This window comes from Buceros rhinoceros, unplaced genomic scaffold (genome assembly GCF_000710305.1).
Source record: "Buceros rhinoceros silvestris isolate BGI_N320 unplaced genomic scaffold, ASM71030v1 scaffold46293, whole genome shotgun sequence".
Lineage (NCBI taxonomy): Eukaryota > Metazoa > Chordata > Aves > Bucerotiformes > Bucerotidae > Buceros > Buceros rhinoceros.
The window spans coordinates 12319-22863 of NW_010405117.1; the positions used below are offsets into that span (position 1 = coordinate 12319).

General features: G+C 35.6%; 1 protein-coding gene across 1 annotated transcript in view; it reads right to left on the minus strand.

The window, feature by feature from the left end:
• Positions 1-1281: 1281 nt before the first annotated feature.
• Positions 1282-10545, minus strand: part of LOC104491200 (obg-like ATPase 1) — a gene marked incomplete at both ends in the record, with an annotated part of 12917 nt that continues 3653 nt past the window's right edge. The window contains 2 exons of the mRNA XM_010133586.1: positions 1282-1379; positions 1641-1721. Of these exons, the coding sequence (XP_010131888.1) occupies positions 1282-1379; positions 1641-1721 (179 nt within the window). The remainder of the gene's footprint in view (positions 1380-1640; positions 1722-10545) is intronic.

The following is a 10545-nucleotide window of genomic DNA, read 5'->3' on the forward strand; positions in this document are numbered from 1 at the left end:
ATCAAATTTATTCCAAAGTCTGTGTTTTGGGCAGAGAGGAATTGCTACTAAATAGTATCAAAGAACAAAATTTAGCCTAACAAAAAATGTCTTGGAGTATCAAAAGGACAGTTTTAGTTGCAGTAATTTCACAGAATTTATTCTAATGATTTATTGGAGTTAACCATCTGACATTAATTATTGTTTTGGCTTCCAGTCTATGAATGTTTATTTTTCAGTTTAAAGCCTTCTCACTCTTTGATATCATATGGAAATGAGAATTTTTAATGGAAAATTGAAACCATGTGCATCTAAGTACTTAATGAAGTACAGGGAGAAACAGAGGGTGTTCTTTAGGAGAACTCAGATATTCCGCTTTAGATACTTTTCGTTTGTTTGGATGAGCTACATGCATATATCTGTTCACAAACATACATTTATGTATCTTCAAAGTATCTCACAAGCGTTTAAAGAGCTGAACACCAAGAAAATGTTTGTTGTTTGTTTGTTTTAAACTAAATATACTGCTATAGCTTTTTCTTCATCAAACACTACTTAATCTGTTCCCTCCTCCACAAACCAAATATTTATCCCCTCTAGAGCTTCCAATGACATGCTAAATGCTGTACCTCTCAACAGCAGACTTCCACCATATGTCTACCATGTTAGGATTGGATCTTCATCCAGTTCACTGAATGTGATAGATTGATTTTGAAGCCATCATGTACTTCAGTCATAATACTGATGTCAGGAATACTTGACTAAAACCTGCGCTGTTCATGGCATTAAAGCCCATCAAAAGGCCTGTAAACCATAAGCAAAGAGCAAACAGTGGCAAGGAAGTAAGGCACCCAATTGCAAACAGAAGAGCATTGTTAAAATGTGCAATTTTGCCACAGTTTGGAAGATTTATGTGCAACTCGTATAGCTTTAGTTCTCTGGCATTCAGTTAATTCCTTTGGAATGGAAAAGATGTTGTTCAGACAATCAGCATTACATAAAACGATAAAATCATATGTTTAAATCAATACTTCTAAATCAAATCTATTTTTTTTCTGAATCAATGTAAGAAAGTAAGAAAGGAAAGCATATTCTTTTCCGCACTTTATTCTGGGTTTCACCATATGCATTGTACTCAAGCAGCACGTTAATAGGAGCATAACAAGGAAGAAAAGTGCAACATTAGGTTTCATTCCAATTTTAACTAATATCCTTGATGATGCTAATGTGTGAGGCATTATTCACTATTGAAAAACATGAAACAGAAACATAAATTTCGATATTTAGCCTGAACACACTCACCACTTGTTTTTCTTTCTAACGTAGTCTTTTTCAGAGAGATTAACCAAGTAGATCATCGGTTTTGAAGTAAAAAACAAATGTTTGTTCAAAACATCAATCTAGAAGTGAAAATATAGAAGGAGAATTTTAGAAACAAGTTATACCAGCCTGAATTAATTTTATTCCCTTTTTCCTCATGGCATGGCTGAGAAGGCAAAAGAAGTGTAATATATAGATCACTGATAAGCACAGAATCAGCTGAGAAATTTAACACTTACTACATTGTACACATGAAATCTTAAAAAAAACCCCACATTAAAAAGGTCAGTATCAGGTAGCAAAATTAGAAGTCAATTCATGAGATAATATTTATAGCCTACCTCTTTGTCATTCCAATCATGATAGAAGCGGACAGCTTTCTTTTCATCTATTACCCATGTCTTGATTTTGCACATTACGTCCTATGCAAGATCAAAAAAAAAACAAAGTCAAAAACTCAGCTGGATATCAGACCATTCTCTTCCATAAACAAAGCATGTATATATTAAGATTCAAAACATACACACAAATTAAAAATTAGATGACACCTTTTTAAAACCCAATTTTTACTTTCTCAAAACCAGAAATTGCTGCTTTACTAGTCACTAAAGAGCAGGATCAATTATAAAAGAGATATAAATCCCGCAATTAGGAAGTTAAATACACAATACTCAAGTATCTTCTCTTGCCACCATGAAAATTAGCAGAGCTCATGAAATATATGTAAAAATCAGTACATTTTAGATTGCTTTTCAAACTCGGTAAGACACGACATTTCAGCATCCAGCGGGAGAGACCACGTACAATATAAACATGCCATTAAGAAAAGGGAATGGGTGGGGAAAAAACACCGCAGCAAATATATTTTTTTAAAATTGCGAGCAAAAGAAATTGAGCCTATTATTGATGATCCACCCTTCAAGAAATTAATTCAAATGGCCAAAGCCCTTTTTATTCCACATTAATTTTTCGCCAACACCTTCTCCCTCCCCCCCCCAAATGAAACCTGCCAAAGCCTCCATTACACAATGGCAAGAGCCTTGCACTGGTGACCTCCAACCAGCTGCATTCACTTTCAGAACATCTCTCTCGGCAGGAAATCTAAAGGCCTTTTAGTTAGCAAGCTAGTGTGCATTCAGAAGGAGTAACTGCAGGAAGAGCCCAATGTGCTTTGTTTCTCTGGCCTTTCTTCACAGAAAGATTAATCATCTGTGAAATGGAAACGGCAAACAGCAAGTGACACAAACTGAACCCTTCAAGCCTTTCCTCATCAGTTTTGTGGTTGTGAATCCGAAAGCTGCGTGTGGCACGGTTCTCCTTACAGGCAGGTGTTAATAAAAGGCTCTTGGGTCTGAAAGGTCAAACTCGGCTCTTCTAGGAGTAGTACATTTTAGAGTCGCCTATTTTTTGTTGTAGATAATTTATGATCATGCTTTAAATAATGCATGTTTTACGTTATAATTGACACAACTGAGAATTAAGATCTTTAAAATACAAGGAAACACTCCCTAAACTGTTGAGCACACAACATTTTTTGCACTTAATGCTGTGCAGTTGAAGCACATTATAAACAACCACAAATAACATCAGTATTTACTACAGTCTTTTCTACTCTTGCAGTTGCTTTAGTGAAGAAAAAAAAAAAGAAAAAGCTCTTCTAAATCTTCAGATCCTGATTTGAAACCCTCCAGGAACAGGACTCCCCACAGATTTTAACAAGGAAGGGGCAAGCTAAAACTTTTAATGAAATCTAACATGTTCTGCCTAAGAATAATCACTTTTACTCTCCTATAACTGAATTTCACTCATAAATGTTTAAAAGTGGCTAATATAACACCATTTCCTACAAGGAGAAGATCAAAGTGCTATATTACAAATGCATTATGATTAAAAAAGCACTGTGCAGCTTTGCTATTAACTGTTCTTTAAATCCTAAAAGGCTTCCCATAGATCTCACTTGGCACTGCATATACAACCTTTGACAAGTAATGTAGACCATTTTTATTCATTGCCTAAAATTGTAGGCAATTATGTGCGTCACACTGGCCACCTGCAAATTCTGAATGCCTGCTCCAGTTGTCAGAGCAAAAAACTAATGTCGGAGGGGATTAATCTAGGGGGAGAGAGTCCTCTTTAATGGCTCCAGCAGGTGAAATGGCCCAGCTGGTTACTATGATGAGTGGCCAGAACAGCTTATGTAGAGACACGCAACAAGATTACTCGTAAAGAAGAAAACAGTGGTACTATTTTATCTTTAACCCTATGTGCTTTTTATTTAATTAATCAGTATAAACAAGATAAGGAAAGCAATTCTACCAATAGGTACTTTTCATTTAAGATCTTTATCCTCAGCTTTTGTTTAAATAGATACATAAAAATCAACACCACCTCCAAGATTCCTGTTCAGCCGTGAAGGAATTCCAATTACACACTATTTTCAGTTTAAAACTAATGCTACACCTACCACGTGGCCTTCAGCATTACAGTTCCCTCCCCTCCAAGAGCAATGCATTATTGAATATAAATGAGTGGATAAAAAAATGACAGAAAAAAACATTACAGCATAAGTTATCAAAGCCAATATTAAGCAGCAATGAAATGGGTTTTGATCACACTGTAAGGGTAGCTATATAACATGGAACCTCCAGAAAATTTCAAGCATCAACACAGCAAATAAAGTTTGCTCTTTCTAAAGCTTAGCTAAGCACATAGTTGCCAGTCAGAACTTTTCCACATTCACCTGCTATCTACAGTGACACATCTAAACCCATTTTGGCCCAGACCTAGTTTTTCAGAGTTCTCATTTAGGTACTGACTGGATGCTGTTTGTAACTGTTGTTCTAAAGGGGTAATTACATGGTTAACTTCCACCGTGAAGGCTGACCAACAACTCAGTGTGCTGGGGAGAACTGACAGCTGTATACTTGCTATTTTATTTTGTTTTTACAGAGAAGGTGGCAAAGTAGTGGAAAGAAGGTGGAAAACTAGATAAAAGGATGGAAACTTAGAAGCAAATAGAGCATTCATGTCTGAAGCTGGTGAGGCAGTAACACACAAAGAAAAAAATTTGTAAATAATCATTGAGAAAAAAAAAATTCTCTGATGGCAGATAGTCCAGAAAAAAAGCAAACAACAACAACAAAAACCCACAGATGAACTCAGATTCCCCTGCATCAATGGTGGTGTCCCCTTTAAATAAGGTTTAATACGATCCCTGAACAAGAAGTTGTTAAATACTAATGACAATATGAAGAAAAACAGCTACTTCCACATACTTCTTTTCCACTCAGCTGCTCCAATACTCTAAACAAACACACAAAAAGCACATTTTCATGTTATATTGCCTGTAGCATTATCTTTCGTTTTATTAATTGCTTCTGTTTAGGCCTGGTGAAAAGACTATGAACTGACCTTTTCATCTTCACTATCATTGTAACAGTCATTTAAACCCATTTAATCACTAATCTAGTTAACTCTGAGATGCTTAATAACAATACAGAGCAATGATCCACTTTGTTTCATTAGATCTGGCCTCTGCAGTTGCACACTTTGAGGTCAACCTGTCACGAGCAGAATGATCCATTTCTTGTTGTTTGATGAGAGGTGTATTCTTGTTCTGTTTTTCAGCTAGGAACTTAAAGCAAGCACCATTTAAAGAGACACCAAAAGCCCTCCAAAATCCAATTTACTTACAGTTGTCAAGGCATATGAAATACAGCAAACTTCATGAATATAAAATACTGCTGTTTTAAACATCAGTTAAATTCTTACTATATCCTTGGCAACGTATTTAGCACATATGAATACTTAGTATATTTAGCCATATCCAATACAGTGAGTCCTGCTATCATTTTCCAGAGGTGGCAAGTAGTCAACCCAGAAATGCTAAGCAGGGCTAACATAAGTCTCAACAGTTTAAAAATACTATAAAGAAATGCATTTAAATTGCATTTAGGAGATTTAACGAGACATGCTCATGAGACACTACTGTGTAGAAAAATGTGCATACATTAATAAACTCTCTGGATGGATGATAGTAATAATGTGAGCCAATGCCAAATTCTTCTTACAGCATGAGGGACTAAACTGAAGCTTGGAAAACTCACTTGCCTACTTGGCATCAGAGAATTGAGAGGTTTTTGTTGTAAATTAGCAGGGTATGTAATTAACTTCCGCAAATTTAATAAAGAAGTAAGCATTTGTGAGGATTATCACTTCACACTTCAAAGTGCAAGTGAATTCTCTGATCCTGCAGGCAGTCCAAACGTCTCTGCTGCTAGACAGAGCAACTTGTGAGTACAGTAGGCTTTTTTGCCCCCACCAAGGGAGATGTTTCTGGGAAGTGTCTCTCAGCACCTTATTCATTCCCCTCAAAACTTTCAATATGAAAAAAACTGACTAGCTCCCTGTAAAGACTTCAAAAGCAGTTAAATACTTCTTAATAAAATGTTTCAATTGTCCAAAATTCTATTACTCTCACTGCTCTGCTCCTCAGAAAAGCTATAAGGAGTACCTAAAACATTACCTGTATCTTAGTAGACTCCTCTCATTTCATACAGAATTCCAACAGAACAGCACATCAATAATCAAGGCAGCAGTGCACAATTACTATATTCAGACTTCCCCAAGGAACCTGGTTCAGTTTCATACAGTATTTAACTCAAAAAACACTGCATACTCTAAACAGAATCAATACCACCTAACCAGTAGGTCTCAGAATGTAATTGTAAAAAGAAAATCCAATGACTGGGTTTCTGGTGGCACTCCAAACAAATTATTTGCATTTCTCTAGTTATATTTCATCAATAGCCTAAAAAAGACCACCTTAATAACACAGATTCTGAGAACAGTAAATTACTAACAATGTGAACTGTGTGTGTAGTGACCAGAACTCCTGGACAGATTCAGTGAAAGAAAACAATGTTTTTCAATACAATAGATTCAAGTTCATACACTTGTTAGGTGGGGGACAAGGGAGGTGTCTTCAGTATTTACCTTGTAGAGGACTTACCCCTTGCAAGAGTAAATGAGAAGACTTGAGGGTCACAAGCAAATGAACTGTACTATAAGTAAAGGACTAAAATAATCTTTGAGTATATAAACAGGCTAATGTCCAGTGTGAATAATCTCACACTTATCTCTGTTGAAATATTGAAAAACTGGAGAAAAATAAGAGGTTTTGAAAAAGTGTTTGTACATGAAGACTCAGTGTGCTTAAATCTTAATGCTTTTATTTTACTGTATAGTAAGTTCTTACCATCATACAGGGTTTTTCACACTAGCATACAGACATCAAACAGATGAAAGTTGAAGCTTGACAAAGACAGACTAAAGCTGTGTCTTATTTCTAAACAGTAAAGATAATTAATCGCTGGCATAGCTTTTGCAAGTTACAGTAAGTTATGTCTAGCTAGAAATTATTTAAATAAAGGTTATTTTTCCCCCCAAGAGACAGAATCTATTTTAACCACAATTGTGAGAATTAAACTGGAATATGCAAGAGATCAAACTAGATAATAATTAATATTCCATCCGGCTTTCAATATAGTTATGATGTTTTTTCAGATATAGATAGATGATATTTAAGATGAAGAGTACTCATAACGAGTTAAGCTGTGCTGGACCAAAGCCAATTTATTGTGCACACACCACTTCCTTGTTAACACAAGGTGTATGGTGTGCACCATGCCCACTGTCCTTCCATTCGTGGCTTTCCTTACAAATCTTTTTCAGTTCTATTTAGCATAGCCTCAGCTCTCCACTTTTCCTGGATGTTTTCTGGTGATTTAAAAGAGTGAAGCCAAAATGACAAAGTACGAATTTACTGTAAAAACAATGTTTAGAAACAGTGCTATTTTTAAAGGATAATGAAGACAAATTTTACAATTAAAAAAAAAGGCTACAAGAAGTTTTTCAATTGTGTTAAGTGCTTAAATAAGCTGTAGCCCCTGGGTACAAGAAAGAGAACAAGTCAGGTACCGCCATCAACTGGAGCGACAATGAGTTCTTCTGTGGTACAAAACAACATCTAATCTCTTATAATTCCCTTGCTCACCGGCTTTAATAAAAATACAATAGAACAAGTAATGGATTTAGGACAAGTGTATTATCCCTTCTTCTATTCAGTACTTTCTAATAGAGCCAGTACAAGCAGTAGTTGATAAACATTATTGGCATGTGAGTAAATCTTGTATGAACCACAGCAAGTACTTTCACCCAAAACATCCTACAAGCATTCCAGGCAATGTAATTCATGTCCATAATCCCCAAATTCTCCTATGTGGGTCATCCTTGTTGGTTCTCTTGTAGCTTCTCAAAGAAAAAAGCAGGCAAGAATACAGAAAGCAATCTATTTATAAGTGTTTACTTCTAACAGTTCAGAAATTCAGAACTGGGAAATTGCACTGAAACGTAAATGAAACATCTTCTGCAGAGTTCCAGTAAACTTCTCTTACTGCTTATTTCCAAATAAATTCATGTGTGAATGCATTTGCTTTAGGTGTTAATTAAGTCAATTGAAAAAGGTGTCCTTTTCAGAATACAACTATTTATATATGGAGTTACTTTGGTGTATGCATATACGATTTAAAAACTACACCATGGCTTAGATCTAGACATACCCAGACAAACATTATTTACAGAAGTAATTACTTCAAACTACTGTTCAAATCTACACAGGAAAGATCAGCCTTGTCAAAGTATTTAAGCATTGACTTCTCTGTCTACTGATAATACCAAAAGCAATACAAATACTTTTAAGTCAGGCTTTACTACCAATTAATTCACAAACATCTGCCATGAATATTTTCCTGTTACATTCAAAACGTTCTCCAGAATGAACTTCAATTTTCTCTAAATACCACATTAAGCACAGTAAATGGACCACTAAAGATTTTAGGCATAATTATACGCATTAAGAATATAAATATTTTCTCAATGAAAGTATGTCAACAGCATACACATACACTGCTCCTTTCCTTCCATCTCCAGTGGAACAAACCGGCCTCTCAAACTCTCCTCACAAAAGGAGACCAAAGAAAATGCAAGAAGAAAAAAAAAAAACCCCACACAATTCATCGCTGTATTTATCTTCAACTTGGATCAAAAGAAAGGTGAAAATTCCCAACTGACATCATCAGTGAGAGGAAATAAGAGTTCATCCATCCGTGAGAACTCTGGCGAGTGCTCGCAGCACAAGGTCAGTGAATTCTGCTTGGTGCCATCCCATTCATCAGAATACTGCAGGAAGGGAAAATTTTCACCTAGCATGTATTGCTAATGAGAAGAAACTGAATCTACCAGCTCTCTGCTGTTTGTCAGTATCTCTCTCACTGTAACAGAAATTTTAACAGAACAAAAAACATCTTTCAAACAGTTATGGTATTACCAGGACAGGACCAAGACACTAAATGGAAAGGAGGGATTAAAGCCACATAAAACATCGATAGGAAGATTTTGCTTTACTCCACATAGTACATATATGATGACTGAAGCTCCAATACCTATAGTCACTGTTGTAAGAAACAAAGCTTGATGCCTTTCTTGTAAGTTAAATTATGCACTAGATGCCTCTGGTACCGTTACATTAAAAAGCAGTCTCTTACTTTCTTTTCAAACTTGCAGTTACTTTTGCTCTTACAAAATGTATTTGACATGAAAAAACTAATCTCATTTTCAAATTGACAGACTTTAACAACAAAATGTAGATATCACACAGGACTTGTAAAAACACCCCTTTCAACAGAGACCTGCAAGTTCAAATGCAGTGAACGTTGATCCTGACCTACTGTAAAGCCACCTTTCAACTGAAAATTGGAAGCTCAGACTCTGTGGGCAGTGATTGATACTGACCTAAAGATTTTGTCTTCCTATCACTAACATCAATAATCCACATGAACCCAACTATAAATAATATTCTTGTGGCCAGATATATAAATCACAATACTGTTACCACTAAGAATTATTCTGTGCTGAATTCAAGATTCGGTGCACTAACAAAGAGCTGAAGGAATAGCTATGTACTGCAGAGGGTCAGTCTAGGACTAGAACTGAATCACATGGGAAGGGTAATGGAAGAGAATCCTTCAATAATGTTCACCTAACTATACCATATTTTATTAACTCAAAGACTTGTCTCCAGGACTGAAAATCTCATAAATTAAGAGATACATTTTTTTAAACTAGTTTTAAAATCGGTACATTCTGATCTATAAATTCATACATATTTGAATCTTACTTTGAAATCTCCTGCTACTCAAAAATGACAGATGAGTAACAAGCTAATAATAAAGTTTAACTCATGTCTCTGCAGATACCAGCACCAGACAGATTTAAAATATAAAACCAAAAATTACTGCTTTCTAAAATTATATTTGCACTGTTTTAATACAAGTAAATAAGAGTATTTTTCTTCTATAATATCTCTTTAGAAGGTTACAGCCAAAATAATATTTAAAGGCATACTAAGTCTGAAAGAACAGTACCCAAAGCAAAAATAGACAGTCATTTCTAAGAAGGCAGCAAGAATACTTGCAAAACACAAAAACACACAAGTAAAGGAAGCTATTCTGAATCTATGTCATCATTACATGTTGCTGATCTTGGACCGTATTGTGCCATTGATTTTTAACTGCAACTTGAAAATTATTTCATTGACGGCTCCTTAACAGCAACTGGCTATTTTATTCCTGCTAACGGGACTGAGAAATCAATTCTCTGAGAGACAGGTCAAACAGTTAACACTGTATTCAGCTGCAAAGCCAGGTCACTGCCCGAAGGTGAACTCACCAACCCTCTGCAGTGGGGGCTCATGCAAAGGAAAAATGATCATTAACAAGTTGGAACACAGGTGCGAGAGGGTGGGCAGTCAAATGCCCATCACAGACTTAAGAACCACTGACAGATAGAAACTGTCAGTCTTTTTTCCTCCTGAACTTTTTGGAGATTTCAGACTATCAAGTTACAGTTGTGGAGGCTTACTGACAACAAATCCTCTAAAAGGAAAATTTCATTTTTATGAAATAAGAATCACAACTTCTACTTTTGATTAGGTTCCATGATTTCACCATGGTGAAAGCCCCTCTGATGCTGACAAGTTTACATAGGTCACACAGAAATTAAAGCCTCTCTGAAATCAGTAACTTTTCCTTACCTTTCATATTCAGGTTGTTTTATTAGGCAAACTACCACAGGAAAAACATACTTAACTAAGATCAATAATATTTATTTTCTTTCCTCACATTCTTC